The following is a 19,678-nucleotide window of genomic DNA, read 5'->3' as shown; positions in this document are numbered from 1 at the left end:
AAGGGAAATGCATGTTAAATGCGTAATTAGGAAAACAAATAAATTTCATTTTCTTTAAAAAGCAATAGCTTGAAAGAGGATTTAATTTTTGTTGTGTCTCCATGGATGTATAAGCATAAAGTAGGAACACCACGAGTAACCAATAATTGTACATGCATGCACAATCCAACAAGGAAAACACAGGATAAAAGAGGGTACATGTACGATTCATTGATAAGTAGACCAGAGGACAACTACGAGATAGTGTTGTTCATCAATATTCAATATGTAAAATCTTTTTAATTTTCTTTTTATTCTGTTATCATACTCATTGGAAAACAAGCATTTCCTGTGGGAATAGTTTATTTGGTCTCATAAAAAAACACACACACACAAAAATGGGAGGAGAAAACTATATGTTTTTTTTCAATCTCTCAGTTAGTATTCAAAATGTTATCTGCAGGTATATTTTTTGTGATGAGCAACATTAAATTAAAAGGTATTTCAATGATAATGCATACTACTGTAGATTGGCAAATAATCACGATGGTTTAAATGTCACTATGTTCGCGATTTAATATTTTTCCGCAAAATTTAACCCATCGTGAATGCTATCATTAGTTTTCAAAAACGTTTCAATGCTTATATTCTGATCAATTGATTTTTAAGCAGCGTGAAATTAAAACCATCGCGACTGGTACTTTTATAGAAATCGAGAAATTTTAACACCATGGAATTAAAACGACTTACAGTATCATGTGTATAAATATGCCTTGTTACTTGCATACTAATTTTACCGAGGTTCATAAAAGATTAAATAGACAATAATTATTATGTTAAATTTTAAGTATAGCTTCAAATTTATATCTCTATGGGAATGATTAAACCATGTATAGTTTGTTGTCAAAAGTGCTCAGCAGGCTATTCAGAAGTGTTCAGAAATCAATTCAGACGTGTTACACGGTCGATTCAGAAATGTTTCGCAGCGGAAAGAGTGCGAATGTGTAGAATATTTACAAAATGTATCACTACCTCATAAGTGAATTTTAAACAGCAATAAAGCCATTTGTTTCCTTTGCAGAGATGCTGTCGTTAATACTATTTATACGGAATTCAATAAAATCACTATTGAGGATTAAAAAACTGGTAGTTTTAAACCTTCGTATTAAGAAAATATGACTATTTATAAAATACATCCAATGCCTTGGAGACTGTCTCTACGACGTGTAAGCAACACAATGAAAAAAAATATGTTTAATAAATGTAAAATACAGCTTGGCGCAGGTAAATGATCAATACAATAAAAAATATTTTGCGTAAATTTGATTGATGTACAAATGGGAGTCATGTTTAGGTTACTCTCGGATTTGCCATCATGTTATGTAAATCACTCTTGATTAGTTAGAATGTGGCTTACTTTGAGGATGGTGCGAAGTGTTTTAACAATATTTGAAATAAAAGTATTATTTATTTGAAACCCAAACAAATAAAGCGTTTAATTTAGATCATTTGCAGCGTTAGGATACCTAGGTCACGTGATAAAAATGTGCATATGACGTCACAAAATTGTATTATGTACTGTGGTTTCATTAATATTCAAGGGTATCAATTTTCGTGGTTAAAGTGAAAGGGTAAAGTTTCAAGGATACGTAAATTCGTGGCCAAGGATCCTATCAATACAAAATATAAGTAGAAATTGCACTTCAATGAACATTTATTTTCATGGATAAACTTAAAAACGAAATCCACGAAAATTGGTATTCAACGAATATTGATGAAACCACAGTATGTGTTGAAAATCGTTGTTATTTATGTAATAGACGATTTGAAGATATACTCTCGTTGAATGTATTTTATCGTTAATATCTGACTAGCTTAAAGCATTGTTTGAATATCATGTAACTTCACTACTGAATAATGTCATAATTTGCATTTTTTTTTTCATTCATATAAAATAAAAAACACAAAACTAGTATGATCAATTTGCAATGACAGATATAAATGCATAGGTAATAGACATAATTGGTATAATATAATATGTTGCAGTAGATACTGTTTAATCTGATAAAGTGGTAATCATAAACAGAGAATAACAGAAATCAGTGGGAAATGAAATAATTTTTATCAATGCGTTCCCAGTACAACCGATAACGTGTTTTTTGTTTGTTTGTTTTTTTCGAAAACCACAAGCTTGAAATGGGATTTAAATATCGTTATTTTTCAATGGATGAATGAGCATGAACCAGGACACTATGAGTAACTATTACGCATTTAAACCCTCGGAAGCTCTAGATCTTTCCAGTGTCGTGAAAGCCCATCAATGACTTCCTGCAATCAACATTTCAAAACGAAATGGATATTATTTCGAGTTCTGTTCTTTTCACGGAATTGTCTTTATCAGCATGTTCCTTTGGTAAGTCATTTTGTTAAAACCAGAACAATGCAACTCTTCTCATTGATGATATATGCGGCTATAATAGGTTTACATATTATTTTGTTCTGAGTTCTCGTTAAAATTCAATCGTTTTATTATCAAACAATTAAAAAAATTAGAAAATTAAAATTAGAAACTACACAAAACAGTGTATTAAGTTGATAATTGTCATAAAAATATAAATTATCTAGTTTGATATAGCGTCATATATTTGTTTAAAATCCATACATAGATCATACACAGATCATTTTGTACATGTAATATCTAATTTATGTTTAACATAACAAAGTGGTAATTTCATAACGTTATTGATCATATGGTAAATTAGTACGTAACATTAATTATTCTCTGGCTTTATACAGTTAACATTGCGCTGAACAGACCTACATGGCAGCAACACCCGGTAACCGGTAAGCCCTGGGGTGCTGACCGGGCGGTTGACGGGCGGTATTCAGACCTGTCTATTACTGGGGGACAGTGTACGATTACTGAATACGGACATACAACCGCGACTTGGCACGAGGACTTTGGAGGAATCCACAGTGTCCATCGCATCTTTATACAATACAGGACAGATAATATCGCCTGGAGTAAGTGTTTCTTGATACTTTTGAGTTCAACGTTATTTGTTGCGTTTCACTGTGATATTGATATCCTTATATAATTTGCAAACGCATTGGATTCTTTTTTGAGAATATAACATATAGTGTAATTGGACATGTTGTTTTCGTGAGACGGATAATTTTTATCCTTCTAAAACTGTCAAATTTTACATATTATTTAGTAGATTTGACGATTTATTCAAAACAGAAAAAAACGTATTTTCATAACTTAATCATTTTATGATAATCAACTATACATGTTGCTAATGTAACTCATGTTTAACATAAATAAGGTTTATGATTTTATTGACTTATTTCAAATCTTTCTTGAGCACAATTAATTTCATATTAATTCAATTGCAATGTAAATGCTTTGTAAGCAACACTTTGAAAGTGTTATTTTTTTTAAAGATTTTTTTGAAAAAATGTTTATATCACGAAATGTAAGTAAATTTATTTGAGACAGTGTACATATTAAGTTGTCAAACAACCCCAGATATTCGTATTGACCATTTTTTATCTCCATCTGTTTACTGAAAACTTATTTTAAACAGTCCATGTTTGGTCATTTTTAACGACAATTTACACTTTTCATCCCGCCACTATTAAGATCGTATGAAGACGTTATATTAAAGGTTTTTGTAGTTTACTTTGGCATTATTTTTAATTCGCATATTAGATGGTCAACATCCGTACACTGCAAGATTTCTTGGATTTTCTGTTTACTTATCAAATACGATGGACATTAAGGACGGGGTTGTGTGCTTTTATGACACCAAATATACAAGAGAAACGATACCTAACCCTACCAATATAACATGCCCTAAGGACACGTACGGGAGATACATTATATATTATAACAACAGGACTCATCCCCCGATTCCAGCCGACTACCACCAATTCGCTTTCAACGAGTTGTGTGAATTGGAAGTATATGGTAAGTATAAGGAACATACAATTACAATTAAATGAAAATAAATGTTAAAAGCCTACATGCATTTCATTATAGTAAGCATTCAAACATCTACAAAGCAATTTTGACACGCCTCTTTGCATACATTATTTCTAACGCATTAAAAAAGAGATATTGTTCGTGTTTGCATACATTTCTGAAAATAAGGCACTGTAACTGTTTTAAAAGTTATATAAAATAAAATAAAGTTTTATTACCGGTACCATTTTTGAAATAAATCCGCAAAAAGTAAACACCCTTAAAGATCCGTATGAATATTGTGAAAATAGAATCTTTATCATGCATCAAATGTTTTCTCCTTTTTTATCAAAAAAAAAAGTAATACCTATAGAATTGATAAGGACTGATTTTTTTTTCACGAATCAGTTCAGATCAGTTGAAAATTATTATTGCATTTCTATAACCCCTTTTAACTGTTTAGAGTGTTTTATCTAACTATAAAATGTAAACTTTACTTCTAATATGATAAATATTTATTGATTTATACAGAGATCTGCATTGACTAACTTTAACTAGTGTTTATGACTCATGTTATAACCTTCACACACATGCAAGAATTGTCTATTACTTTCATGAAAGGCCAGATTCACATTTTTTATGATCGGACTTTTTTTTCCAATTCTTTTTTTATGAATAAATCAAAAGTTAAAAACATGCGCGGATTAAAAAGGGGCGGAGGTCCACCCTCAACAAGAGTAAAACAACAGTTACTTTAAATTGTGAATATTCAGAAAATATGTCTTTTGCCAAGCTTATATATTCCTGATAATCTCAGCTATCCCTCGAACCTCTTGACAAAAGTTATGAATGTGTTCAATTTGATGATTAATACAAACTTTAAACGTATATAGATTTACAAAATGAAGATAAAAAATGGGTTTATTGATTTTCTGTATATTACGAGCTATTTGCATACTCGCAAGGATAACAGATATAAATATTGTTTACTTGAAAACTTTGTGACCATAATAAAACATTTTCATTTTCTATTTGCATGTTTTATTGAACAGGATGTCCAAGGTCAGGGTTTTATGGAGAGAATTGTTCATTACCTTGCTCTCAGTATTGCCAGGGGGAAAACTGTAACCTTATTGATGGGACATGCTCTGTTTGTGTTGATGGATACACAGGAGCCAAGTGCAATAAAAGTAAAAGGTTTTGTTTTTTTGCAAGTTACAACTAGTACTTGAGAGACAATTTATTACATACCCATTTCTAATGGAAAATTCAATTTGACGGTTAGCTAATAACGTGTAAGAGTTCAAAATAAGTCAAGTTCTTGAACCAAAATATAAATAGCATTATTTCTATTAAATCAAATTTTGCCTTGATATATGTTTATGTTTAAACGAAAATGTACACTTGATTTTGAATATTATTGAGAGTGTAGAATAAGTCAAGTTCTTGAACTAAAACATAAATAGCATTATTTCTATTAAATCATTTTTCGCCTTGATACATGTTTATGTTTAAATGAAATGTTATACTGAAGGTTAACATACATGTCTACATGTATATATCTTATCATTCAGATGTGCTGCATTGTTTGTATTTGCATTGACTTTATAATAAATAAATTGCACCAAAACAGAGTGCAGTAATTACACATATGGTCCGGAATGTAGAAACAGGTGTGGCAAATGCAATTGAGGGATCCCCTGCAACCATATAAATGGAATGTGTTTTAACAATTGCGCTGCGGGGAGGCAAGGGGATAAATGTGATCAAGGTAAATAAAACAGTCTTTAATTAAGATTATTCTATTTAAAATCACAGATTATAAAACTGGAAAATAAGTTAAGACTTTCCACAGCTGAACAAATCTTTCATCTGCAAAATGCTTGTTGATTTAGGCAATTGAATCATTGTGAATTTGTAATATGAATTCTGCAAATAGTTACATTTATTTTCACTTTATATCTACAAGTGGTTCTTATTTCTGTAAACAACAATTTCTTATTAAGTTCGAACAGAAAATGATATTAAATCAAATTGTCATTTTTGTATTTCTTATTCCTCACCATTTTTTCCAAAACAAATGTCAGTTTCATTATTTTGTCCACATTGTTATTATATATTTTTTTCTTTTCTTTTTTTTCCTTTTAAAGAATGTCAGGTTGGGTGGCATGGCAGAGATTGTAAACATATATGTACTATTTTTTGTCTGATTCCACGAGTATGTGATAAGATAACGGGGCACTGCATTGAATGTCCAATTGGTTCGTATGGCGCCTACTGTTCAAAGAAATGTTCACCCAGTTGTGGAAATCCGAAATCATGTGACAAAGAAACGGGGCGCTGTGATACATGTCCAACGGGATCGTATGGACACAACTGCGACATGAAATGTAGAGTAGGCAATTGTGTTGATCCTACGACATGCGATAGAACAGGGGGATGTTCCGGAGGATGCAAGCCTGGTTGGAAGAAACTCACATGTGACACAAGTAAACCTAAGAAAAAAAAAAGATGTGTGAATTTATTTTTTTCGTTAATGTTTTTTTCGTTGATTTTTTTTTATTGTTTTATAAAGTTTTTAGTTGACAGACGGATTGATGAATGGGTGAGTGGGTGGGTAGGTGGATGGATGGATGGATTCGTTCGATCTGTTTATTTAGTTTTTTTTACAGAGTGTGAAAGCGGGACGTTTGGTCTCGACTGCAATAAGACTTGCGGAAATTGTGAAGACATGAAACATTGCCACCATGTCACAGGGTTCTGTACGCAAGGGTGTGTTCCTGGGTATTATGGACTACGCTGCACATATGAACAGCGTAAATCAAATACTTTCTTTTGAAGATAATTTTTGTTGACTATTCATTTTACATTATTACGTGACAATTTGTTGTCGGTATGTATATTACTAAAATAATAGTGCTTACCTTCTATCTTTGACCGTCTTTTGGAAAATTTGCTAAATAACATTTTTTTTTTCTCAAAACTTATTTCATTAGATAACAGTGAAAATGCAGTGTTGAACTGTAATTTTTCATTACATTATTGCGTTTCTTAATACCTGTTCATCTTTAAACAGTTTGTCAACCAGGATACTATGGTATAAATTGTATGCAAAGATGTAGTTCCCATTGTAATATTTCTGGACTATGTCATCATAGAAGCGGAATCTGTAAAGATGGTTGCGAAAAGGGCTGGAAGGGAAAACTTTGTGAAGACGGTAATATGGCCATTAAGATAATTTGCAATTTCAGGAATTTGCATTTGATGTTACATAGAATGAATCTCTGGCATTCAGTAACTGAATAGTCTTGAAATGTGACTTAATGGCACAGCTTTGCAATTCAGTCAAATTTCAGTCACCTTTCAGATGACTGATTTGCAGAGATTCATCCTGTGGTTTAAGTCATATATATGTTAGCTTTAATAGCACCATATCATCTTAAATGATGATACATTTATTTTGTATTTAAGAGCAGACTAATGAAGGTAGAGGTATCATAATTGACCACTGCACGATTTATTCATCCGCCATTGCCGTTTTACTTGCCATTTGCCTCAGGTGCTACACATACTTTATTCTTGGTAAGTTTATTTTTTGACTATGTCATGGTTTAATGCGTTTCACTATTATGCTGATTGATGAATAATGTAGTGCCATCAATAAATATTTGTATTTACCCTTTTGTCACATTTTAAACTCATGCCTTTACATTTTTATCCCCAAATAATTTAATTCAAGTTTTACTCTTTCTTGAATTTTTATTTATAATCTTTTTTAATCAATTATTATGGTTTTTAAAAAAAAGTCTAGTTAAAAGAAAAAATTACAATTAAATAATGAATATTATCAAAAAGAATATTTTTCCTTAAAAATTGCATGCTACATGTGTCATGTATTTTTTTTTTTTCAGAATAAAAAAGTATAAATAAAGACAAAGAATGGAGAATATAGACAAACTTTTTGTGAAGAACAGCAGCAAAGGCTAAGAGAGAAGCTTTTTAATTGGACGAATGTCTTAAAATTACCTAGGACTGTAAATTACAGCCGCAAGATCATAGAGACGATTGTTTGTCATATTGGAAATACAGAGTGTTTTTCCTCAAGAGAAAGAAACTTAAAATCTTTTCCTAGATGCTTACAATACATTGTGTTTTTCAAAGCATTGTTTGTGATAAACACAGGTTGTTTTTGTTTCACTTTTAAGATGTACAACAAGCATTTTTCTATAGTATGTTAGAGAAAAAGATAACAGAATCTAAATTTATCACGTAAATTTTTTGAATATCTTGAAAATTAGTTGGTTGTGGTTGTACATGTGAATAGCAATTAGACGAGCAAAAAAAAAAGATATTTGAAGCTTTTTCGACATGCAACATTTAGACACAAAAGGAGAAGGGAAAAAAAACATAGATGAAGATTTCTTGTGAATACTTATGAAGACTACATGTAACTGAAGGATGGTCATTCAAGACGTGGAATGGGTAATCATTTTAACGTGGTTTTCAATTACATGCAAGTTCTACCTTTTTTATGTCCGACATACACATAGGTTAACTCTATCGCGTTGTTGTGAAACAAACCAACAACTGTTGTTAAATGATTACACACGACTACCCAGATAGCTTATATGTATTTCGATATGCTAGTTTACTTGTTTTTGATTATATTTTGACAAAGAAAATACAATGTGTTATTGACTATGTTAAACTTTGTAATTGCAGAAAACCATTTTACTACTAATGAGCTACAGCTTAAAACATTTGTATCTTGCATCATAATATAATTACATCAAAGAGAGAGAGAGAGAGAGAGAGAGAGAGAGAGAGAGAGAGAGAGAGAGAGTTTTTAATGATAAATGAACAATATTTGCTTTAGCAAAAATGCAAACGTATTCTTATGCTTAATTTTCTTTAACACCCTGCATCATTGCATTTTATAAGATTATACATTCACTCGTAAACTACACACAGGGGTTTAAAATATACTGCTTTAAAAAAAAAATTCTAAGACATTAATATTAAATAAATAAATGGATGGGTGTTTCTGGATGTAAGCGTGTATTTAAACAGTTTAAAACAGTTGAATGATGAACGAATGAAAACAGTCACAAAGATTTAGTCGCGTAGATATGATTTTGTATAATAAAATTTTGTATCCGAAGAATAGTTTAAGCTCGATAAATATGTTATTTGCATTATACTGTACAGTTATAACAATATATGAGCTAACCGATTTATAAAAATCCCAGCGACACGGTTAAATAACACTTAAACAGGAACAATTCTCAGAAAACCTAAATGCCACTTGGGTTTTTGATACTCCATCAAACATAAATAGCTAGTGAACATATAATTGTTTTCCCTCTCCCCCTTTTAGAGTTTTTGGTCAAACTGAAGTGTTTGCCCTTTATTAAACGGTAATAGGAAGTTTGAAAAGAGAAGCAAGGCCTGTATTGAGGATAATTTGCGATATTAACTATTTTTGTGATTTTTATAAAACTGTCTATATACATTTTTCAAAAAGTGTTTATTTAAAGGACCATGACATTAAATCCCCCATGATACTCCTGTATCAAAACTATTGACAGTGTCTAAAAAGTATAGTATCCCTACATTTTTGTTTAGAATAAGAAGCAAAGGTAGAAAAGGGAATTTAAAGAATGTTGTAAAGCCACACTAAATTAGACTGGAAACAGGACAATATAATAACTACAAAAACGTCTCTCGGAAATTATGTTTCTTAGTTGCAAATCATTAAGAAAAATTTCATTCATGTTAACATGTTAAACATTTGATTTTCGCCAATGATAGAACGAATTATTATATCAGAGTTATATCTATAGATATAAAAAGACAAACATGGCATAAGACATATTTAATCGCAGTTTATAAAGGATTAACATGCATAAGTTTTTTTTTGTAAATGTTGCTATGTTTTTTTTAAAATGCGTCAAATATACATTTCATTTTAGTGAAAAAATCAACATTAAAGGTTGTATATAGATACAACTAAGATGCAATCGAAAGTCTTGTCATTGCAGCACATTGCGAGGGATTATTATTTATCATAAACTGTAATTTTCATCTGCAATTTTTAAGCGTTGATGTTAACGTTTTAAATCTGTTTTGTTTTTTTGTTTGTTTTTTTAAATATTATTTTGAGATTTTTAGTCACGAATAAGCGTAGTGTTTTCCTTGGATATTAAAATGGTTCTCGAAATCGCCTAGATTGATATTTTTCTTAAAACGATGCTTTGTGTTACTTTCATTTATCTATCATGCAACAATTCTACCACATGCTTTCAGGAAGAGAAAACGAGAAAGAGAGTTTTCAAAAATGCTCCTACACCTTATTCCATGATCAAGTTAGTACATATTTTGTGTAATGTTAGACTTTGTATAAATATTATCGTCAAATTATTCGACAAATATATATATTTACACGGCACAAATTATATTGTTTTTATGATACCACACTATTAAATATAAATGAAGATTCAGTCATGGAAATGTTTTGAATGTAGATGTCTACAACCATAAGGCATCAAACGGGCTCTTGCGTTGTTTGCACCTATGCATTATCTTATAATAAAATCCGGATCTAGACAGCCTGCTAATAGCTTTTATTGCATAACTTTGGGGAAAACATGACCTTTTGTACGTCCTTGCTCTCTGGATGAATGATTCTTGTTTGTTAAATTTCTATAAAAAGATTACCTTTAAATGTAGATTTCATATAACAGTGCGTTATTTAACAACGTAGAATGTGTTCTTACTTCCCTGTATATTCCTTTAATTATCATGGATAGCGTCTTGGTTTTCTTGATTTTCCCTGGATTATTATGTTTCGCAGAAAATAATGGCAAGAACATATTTATTATGATATTTAGGAATATTCAACTGTTCTTGTAGCGAGCAACTAAGAATTGATCACACATTTGTTGAAAGTCAGTTGTCACGACAGCCGTCGTGACTGTTCAGTCAAACACAACAGAATTCGTTTTATATTTACAATTTTTATATAAAATAAAACCAAACAAATATACATATTATAAACAATAAGATATTTAAGTTTTCTGATGTCCATAGTCTTCGTCACAGGCATGTAGAAGAGTAGTGGGTAGATATCGCATGGCGTGAGACAGTGGCGGACAGGTATTACCACGGCGATGGACTGCCAGAAACTGGATAGGGACCTTATTAAATTAAACAAATAAACATATTTTGAGTTACATGATTAATATACCTTACATAAACATAGGCCAAGTCGCACGGACTTAAAATATAACATTATGGCAACAACAGCACGCCATACAATAGCACGAAACCACAGCGAATACGATCACTGCATAACGTTAAGAGTATCACACTACTTAACAAAGAAAAACCACGTCAAAACGATATACAAATACTCCGTACTACACGGACAATATACAAGTACACCGAACTACACGGCAAAAATACAAGTATATCATGCATTTATATCGCAATATAAAGCACACACACTCGACACGTGACCACACAGGAACACGCGCGAGCAAGCACCTATGTTTAACAGTTCTACCTCGTAAAACCAGTATATCAAAAGTAACAAAAAATACTTAATATAAACTCCACAGTAATATAAAAAGACTGAGCCGTAGTTAAATTACAAAAGTATAAAATAGTTTAACTTACCCCTAATAGGAGAAAGGGTTACTCAAAACCTTAGCTGCTCATACCTGTCATGGGGAAAACGTGGCCACTGTCTGCCAGTTCTGCAATGCGGCAGTTTAAATAAAATAATCGAACAATAGAAAAGAACTGACCAATACGTACTATAGCTGACACCGTGTCCAGAGAGGTACACTACGGGTAAAAAAAACTAGTTACACAAGACCGTTTAAGAGGGTCCCTACAGGATACTAATATGTAAAGAAAACAAATACAATACCAGTAGATACTGATTTGTGACATCAGTGGATATGAAAACAGCTATTAATGAGTTAGTGTACCGTATGGATACTACATGTAGACCAGGTAAAACTCTAACATGTGAATGTATTATAAATCTAAACAAGCTATGAAATTGGTAGTCCGAAATAGACAACGTTTCGTGTATTCTCTAAGGAATTTGACCTTTTGCCGGCTTGGGATGCCAGTTTCGTAATGGCGCCGCCGATTCTGGTGTTCTCCTAGCAAACAACATGTAAAGCCTGTTAAAAATGACAAGAAAACATCAAATATTCCGGAGCAAAATATGGGTAAAATTGACTAATGTTAACAGGTTTTGTATCGTAGGAACATCGTTTTGTGTTAACATTTACGGTTGTCGTCAATCGTCATTAGATTGAAAGCAGGTGTTATTAAGTGCGTAGACGGCCTAGAGGTTAGTAGGGTGGCAGCACACTGCTGGTAAAGTAAGTTTCACATTTTAGAGTCCAAAGTCTTGCAGAGGCCGATGTGAAACTCTTGTTTATAGTTTGTATATGTGCTTTATCAAATTGCTAATTTCAGAAGAAAACGTCGCCTTTAATAAATCTGCATGGCAGGAGCACCCAGCAAAAAATCTGGAAAAACTTGGAGCAGAGCGGGCCGTTGACGGAATGTATTCGAAACTATCTCTCTATGGTGGACAATGTACAATTTCAGAATACGGACATTCAACAGCCACATGGCGTGTAGACCTGGGGAGAGTTCACAATATAGATCACATCGTTGTGTATTTTCCTTATGAAAGTAAGTTTTTTCTTCCTAAAGTGGATAGGCCAATAAATTGTTTCAAATCAATTAGAAAGTGGTTATGAAACTTTAAACATATTTTTAAAAAAATTTAGTTATTAGTTATTAAATGGTGAGGAAATCGTTACCTGATAAAATATATACATGATCACTCATTTTTATTCAATTTCATAAACATCATTTTTTTGTATTGATGCGTACTGTACGACATTCCAATGTCTCTAAATATGAATTGAAATTTTTTTAGAATAAATTATTTTTCAATTACTTCAACACCCTGAATGAAAGTTCCATGATATTCATTAAGCTTATAAAACAAAATGTCTGAAAAGTTTACCAGGGTATACTACTGTACAAATAAAGTAATGCATATTATGTTTTATAAATTTATAAATTGACATATTAATATGAATAGGCATATGAATAATTAACTTACAATTCTGGTTATATCAATACAAACATGTACCGGTATTAGCAACTTTAAATGGAAAATGCTGATGTGTTGCAAGTGTGTTCCACAACGTACACGTATATACCATAAAACCGAGAAAAAATATAAAATTTACTAGCACTGTTGCCAGTTCGCCACGACCGATTGATAACAACAACATTTAACTGTAAATTAAGTATTTTTTTTTCTATTTAAAGTTCAGCTCTATTTCCATTATTTAAACAACACTCTAATTCTTTTAGCTGTGTAGTCATGTTGAAAAGTTATTTGGGTATGGAGGAAAAGGAATGTTTAGCTTGTTGTGCTTGCTAAAAAAAAAGAACAACAGTTTATTTTCTGCCCAACTATGATTGTTTTCTTCGTTTTGATCAAATGCTTACTTGAAAATCGTACTTTGCATATTCTTTATTACCATAACTCAGATCTTTACAGTAGTTTCATTTTATAAAAAAAACTTACCTGATATTTATTTTGCTTCAGGTTTTCCCCCTAAAGTCCCTCACGGTTACGCTGATAGATCCTTAGGATTCTCGATTTATATTTCAAATACAACCGACAAAGAAGACGGAGAGTTATGTTTCGTGGATACAAACTACACCATAGACACACTTCCTAATCCAGTAAACATAACCACTCAAATAAGTGGAAGATACGTCATCTACTACAACAACAGAACACACCCGCCATTTCCGTCTGACTATCATCAGTTTGCTTTCAGCGATCTTTGTGAAGTTCAAGTGTATGGTAAAGTATTGCAGATAATATAGTGGAGTCATTGTACAATATGAAGTCGGAAAAGCTTTGCATGTAGCAACCTTGGTTTGTTTTAAGTAGATCTTGATATATACATATATCAATGAACAACAATTAATGTTTTCTTACAATATTTAAGTTGATTAAATACAAAAATATATTGGTGTTGAGAAACTCAATTGATATGAAGTGGGATATTCTAGTTTTTTTTTTCAAAAAGTATAAATTCGATTTTGTGAAAAATCCATTTTTTACAGAGTGTAAATTTGGGTGGTTTGGACCATACTGTGAGAACAGATGTATTGAAAACTGTAGAGTTCCTGGAAAATGTGACTGGATAACGGGATTGTGTGAGGGAGGATGCCAGGCTGGATGGGAAACCCCTGAATGTGATAAAAGTAAGAAAAAATCCAATTTTATTTGAAAATCTAAATTGCATATTAGGGATCTGACACGCAAAGTCACCTTTTTTTGTGTATCGCAAACATCGATACATATTAATTTTAAAAAAAAACATCAATATGCCATAAATTTGTTGCTTAGGACAATCGTTTTTATGTTATCAGAGAAAAAAGATAGAAAAATTGCAAATCTAAGCACATTTAAAGTAACATAGAAATCATTCGTTACTTGTTTAAGTTATACATATCAATATTAACTAAATGTGTGTATGGTACATGTTCAACCTAAAGAAAAATCCAAAGTATATCAAGATATCATTTATTGTTTTGCACCTGTAATATCTTTGTTTTGTTTTGTTTTTGGTTTATTTTGAATTTTGTTTCCGTTTTTGTATATGTTGGTATGTTTTTATTTCTTTTCGTTTTCTTTTATGGTTGGAAAAGGGAGGGGGTGTTGTTTAAAAGAAAATGTATTTTGAAACATAAACACTCAATATATATCTATTTAAAAACAGATGTATGTTTTGAAAATGAAAACAAATAAATTAATTTCATAGGGAATGAATATTTTTATAAAACGTTACATACCTGGAAGTGTTGAAATACAGGTAACTCTCGATGACTCGAACTTCGATCGATCGAAGTTCTTGATCGCTCGAAATAAGTCTAGGATCCCGATTTTTCCCCTATATAACTAAGCCAATTTAATCTTGATTTCTCGAACTCTTGATCTTTCGAAACCCTTGATCTCTCGAAGTCAATCAGTCCCGTTGTTCATAAACTATAAGTTCTTACTATCGATACCTCGAAGTCGCCGTGTATATCCAAGCGCTACACCTATTAACACCTACTTGGTCATTTATATGGCTCCAGGTGTTAGACGCGGGACCCCTATCAGGGGTTGTTTATTCAGGGGACACTTGTCCCGCAAGGTGATAATTGTTTGATGATTGACCATACCGATACTCAATCTATAATCAACACCATACGTCTAACGATAATTTGGAGACCCAATGAAAATGAGAAATTAATTGAGACGAAACGATAATATTGGGCCATGGTCAAATTTTAGAATTATAAAACTGTAAAAATTATGCTTATCAGCATCATTGTCATTATAATGATTATTGCTGAACAAGTTCTTACAACTGGGGAAGGACCTGTACAGTGGGAACAATGAGTGATCCTCAGTTATCACATGTATGACATGTCGATCGTCTCGAAGTCCAGTAGTACTGAACAATCTGGTCTTAATATGATGCATAAAATAAATAATTATGATGAATTTATTCAATACTTGTTTGTATTAAGTTTTAAAAACATCCAGTTCTGTATAGATTTTACTGAAAAGAAAACGTTGTTTTAGCACGTGGTAAGGTTACATGTAGCACTAAATAAATGGCTTAATCATAACACCCGGTAAGACTAATTTTAAAACCTATCAGTCAACCCGGGAAATTCCGAACTATTGAAAACTCGAACTCTTGAAACCTCGAAGTTTTTTCTCGGTCCCATGGACTTCGAGCTATCGAGGGTTACCTATGTATATGGTTTTTGTAGAGTGTGATGACGGGAAGTTTGGTCTTGGATGTACTGAGTTCTGTGGCAACTGCCGCCTGATTGAAATAGAGGAGATGGAATATAGGAAATGCCGCCATGTTGACGGTGTCTGTATATATGGATGCAATCCAGGATACTATGGGGATCGCTGTTTGCAACGTAATTTATTAACTTATAAAATCGGAAAAGTGCAAAAATTATCAAACGTCGTATATAAATCAGTGTAGTCGATAGCTTAGATGAACCCTTATAATAAAAAAGAATTTTTTAAAAACTATTTTATAAAAATCAGGAAATCAAAATGTGGTAAATATGTAAAATGATAACACACGTAGTCTAATATGATTTTACTTTAATGATTCATGGCAAATTGAAATTGCAACATTTTTGAAAAGATTGAATATTTTTTATAAGATACAAATATTTGATATGTTTCGAAATGAATTTGATAATATACATCAATAATGCGTGTTGACTACAACAGTTAACATAGATTTCAATATATCCAGAAGCATATTGGCATATATATTTTTTCCAACTTTTTATAACATGCATGCATTATGTAAGACGCTGTAAAAGAATCGTTTAAATTGGATTCAATGCTAGCATTCGCGGATTTAAAAAAAAAAATGGAGGCTCCTTCTTTGTCTGAATTTCAAAGTGGTACATGTAGATATTACGTAGTAAATTTATGAGAGAAAAAACAATTTATCTCCGCCCTTCGGAAAAAAGATATCATAATTTTAGTTTCACAGAAAAAAATTCCCATAGTCTATGTTATCTTATTGTTAGGGTTGTTTAAAATATGTACCTTTCTTTAGTTTTCCTCACCTACCATCCTTCAAATCTGACAAACAACGAAAATTAATCAGATTTTTTCAATTAAATTTTAGAATAGCATTGAAAAGTGTTGACTCCCCCCCCCCCCCTTATTTAAAAAAAATATCCATAAAAAGGGATATGGATTTAAGAAAGCATATCAAATTCATAAAAAATGACAATAACAAACCGTCAACCATCTCAAAATTCCATAAAACAAAATACAAATTAAAGCAGAGCAACACGAACCTCCAAAAAGATAGAACTAGGATCAGGTGCCTAGAAGGAGTGATATAAAAATAATATTGCGATCGATCTTTTTATTGTGCTTTGTTCTTCAGACTGTCCAAATGGGTTCTACGGCGACAAGTGTTCACTTCAATGCCCAATCAACTGTACTTACTGTCACATAGAAACCGGAGGCTGCGAGGAATGTTATCCTGGATTTACTGGACCCGACTGCTTGACAAGTAAAATAACTCAGCTTCGACTAATTTTTATATACAGATTCATCTAAAATGATTTTCAAAACAAACTATTTTTCAAATATAAATTCTAGTTTTATCAACATTGGTTTACTCCTTTAGTCTTACCATTGAAAATTGCAAAAACGTAATTACCATTGCCATTATCGGTATTATAAAACAAACACACACATATTTAATCATAAATATCAATATTCATTTTCAAATAATTTGTTTACCAATAAGTTAGTTAACACATTGAAATCATTTTTAAAAACAGTGGGTTATTTTTTAAAGAAGTGAATGCTTAATGAACAATCGTGTGCTAAATATTTTCTCTTTTAAACAGCATGTGAACCGGGAAGATATGGTATAGGTTGTTACCAGAGATGTAGCCCGTTTTGTAACACTCCCAAGTGTGATTTTATAAGCGGTGCGTGCGTAGACGGGTGCAAAACTGACTGGGAAGGAATGCAGTGCCTAGAATGTACACAAAGACATTTTATACCAAATGTTTTATGCCTACGTGAATTTTCATAGATTTATAATATTTTTTCATTTCAAAATTAAAATAACTAGTCTAATGATAATATAAAAAAAGCATTTTCTCTTCTTCATTCAAAATTGGCTTTTTGGTCTGGACTAATGTTAGTTTATGCATATTCATGTATATACATTAACAAATTTGTACGTTTAATGTATTCTTGTTTGATGTACAGTACATGATGAGAATCGTCTGCCTGAAGACTTATCCACGTACCTATACGTCATTGATGGAATGATAATTGCTGTAGTAATTAACAGCATGGTTTTAGTCGTTTACATCATATTTCTGAGGTAAGTTGCTTATGCAACTAAAAATCATTTAATGCTAAGTTACAAAACAAGCACGTGTAAGCTACCTATGATCGCTTATACAAAACATAAAGAAACATTAATCAATATTGTATGTCATAATTAAATAACTTTTTTAACTGTTTTTTTTTAAAAATGATTAGGAATTTTTCTGTAAATCGTCTCTTTTATTTACCTTGATGAGTTTTTTTAAACTTTTAGGAGAAAAAGGGTGCAAAAAATGAAAAGTAAAGAACATGGTCTCAATGACGTTGCATTCACAATAGATCAAAACAGATGCATATCAGTTATAACTCACAAGGGAAATCAATATCAAGAACTATAGAAAGTTGATTCTCAAACCGATATGTGAGAATTTTCTTGGCTTAAATCGGACGGAAAAGAAGAGGAATCACTTTTTGCGCTGAAAACAAGACATATTTTACCTATGTATCTTTAACTTATTTTGAATAAGATGTTAAGTATCAATGATTAGTTCTCGTCATCCAAAAAAAAAAAACTACAAATATTATACAACATAACACAAAATATATTGCGGGATCTTTCAAAAAGAAAATCCTGCTTAGCTTCTTTTTTTATCATTAAATATCATAGCTATTCATTTTTGACTTTGTTTAATTTATTAGATATGTTCTTTTAACAATTATTCAAAACATTAAGAAAAAGAAAAGTACTTTGTAAAATACAGAGAAATATATTCATGTACTTTAGTACGCTTGTAATATGGACTAAAGTTCCTTCCATTTCACCTAGGAAAGATGGAATTGTTTAAAATATCATTATTGCAATTATTTTTGCATGCATTATACTTTTGTGTTTTTAATGCATATTTTACTATATGCTGCAACAACGATATGTCATTTTATTCTTTCTTGCGTGTTGAATGAGTTTTATTGTATGCAGAGGAAAAATTATCCTCAAAAATGAACTTGCTTTTTACAAAGCAATGGTGCGCTTTGGTGATATAACGAATAAACTGATTGTCTATATTTCATTGCTTTGTAAAAAGCAAATGGATTTCTGAGGATTATTTTTCCTGTGCATACGATAAATAGTGCTGTAATCCATAAAATTCCCTACAGTTATTCTAGTATCCTAGTCAACAGAAAAAAAATGTAATAGAAAGTTTGTTCTTTCTCTAATTTGTCAAATTTCAATACACTCTACACCGAAAACATTTATAACTTATCAATATTATAACTGATACATTATGTAAGCATTTAAAACGATTGATTGGCACATTTTTTCAGCATACTTTTTTCTGTGATTAACCTAGACTTTTATTTGTAATCATTCACAACCATATCATAATCACTATACTGCAGAATCTAAATTTCTCTGTAAACCATTCATGTTGCCAAGGCTAGAAAGCATTCAAATGAAAAAACAATTGACAATAGCAAACCGTCAACCATCTCAAAAATCTATAAAACGAAATAAAAATTCAAAATACAGATATAAACTTGGTTGCTGATCATTTAAGTTGCTCAGAGACATTTTTCTACGCCCAAAACATTCACCATGTTTCTGTAACTAAATAGTTCAAACAAAGAGCTATTTTATTCAAGCAGGTAGCTAGTTGGTTCGTTCGTCCAAACAAATAGCTAAATCATCCAAATAAAAAGCAAATTTATTCAAACATCATCTTGTTCTTCCAACGAAAATATTTAATTCGTCCGATCCAGCTACTTAGCGTGTGCATATTTCA

At 31.4% G+C, this 19,678-nt stretch overlaps 2 protein-coding genes across 5 annotated transcripts; both read left to right on the top strand.

Annotated features, from left to right (window-relative positions):
- Positions 1-2,780: 2,780 nt before the first annotated feature.
- Positions 2,781-5,721, top strand: LOC105342899 (multiple epidermal growth factor-like domains protein 6). The gene is made up of 4 exons (XM_066070644.1): positions 2,781-3,003; positions 3,695-3,952; positions 4,999-5,136; positions 5,580-5,721. The coding sequence occupies exons 2-4, from the start codon at positions 3,754-3,756 to the stop codon at positions 5,636-5,638; spliced, it is 396 nt and encodes a 131-aa protein (XP_065926716.1). The 5' UTR covers positions 2,781-3,003; positions 3,695-3,753; the 3' UTR covers positions 5,639-5,721.
- A 6,678-nt stretch (positions 5,722-12,399) lies between these two features.
- LOC136271190 (multiple epidermal growth factor-like domains protein 10) lies at positions 12,400-18,571 on the top strand. Of its 4 annotated transcripts, none has more exons than XM_066070635.1 (8): positions 12,400-12,664; positions 13,599-13,862; positions 14,129-14,269; positions 15,833-15,991; positions 16,993-17,121; positions 17,465-17,548; positions 17,835-17,952; positions 18,172-18,571. In XM_066070635.1, exons 1-8 carry the CDS (start codon positions 12,415-12,417, stop codon positions 18,293-18,295), a joined length of 1,269 nt encoding a protein of 422 aa, XP_065926707.1. In that variant the 5' UTR covers positions 12,400-12,414; the 3' UTR covers positions 18,296-18,571. The 4 variants fall into 4 exon arrangements, with proteins under 4 accessions (XP_065926707.1, XP_065926702.1, XP_065926713.1 ...); XM_066070630.1 differs by having other exon boundaries at positions 17,465-17,602; XM_066070641.1 differs by lacking the exon at positions 15,833-15,991 and having other exon boundaries at positions 17,465-17,602.
- Positions 18,572-19,678: the final 1,107 nt, after the last annotated feature.

The sequence above is a fragment of the Magallana gigas genome, chromosome 1 (assembly GCF_963853765.1).
Source record: "Magallana gigas chromosome 1, xbMagGiga1.1, whole genome shotgun sequence".
Lineage (NCBI taxonomy): Eukaryota > Metazoa > Mollusca > Bivalvia > Ostreida > Ostreidae > Magallana > Magallana gigas.
The sequence above is the reverse complement of the archived record's forward strand: the minus strand, read 5'-3'. Positions and strand labels throughout refer to the sequence as shown.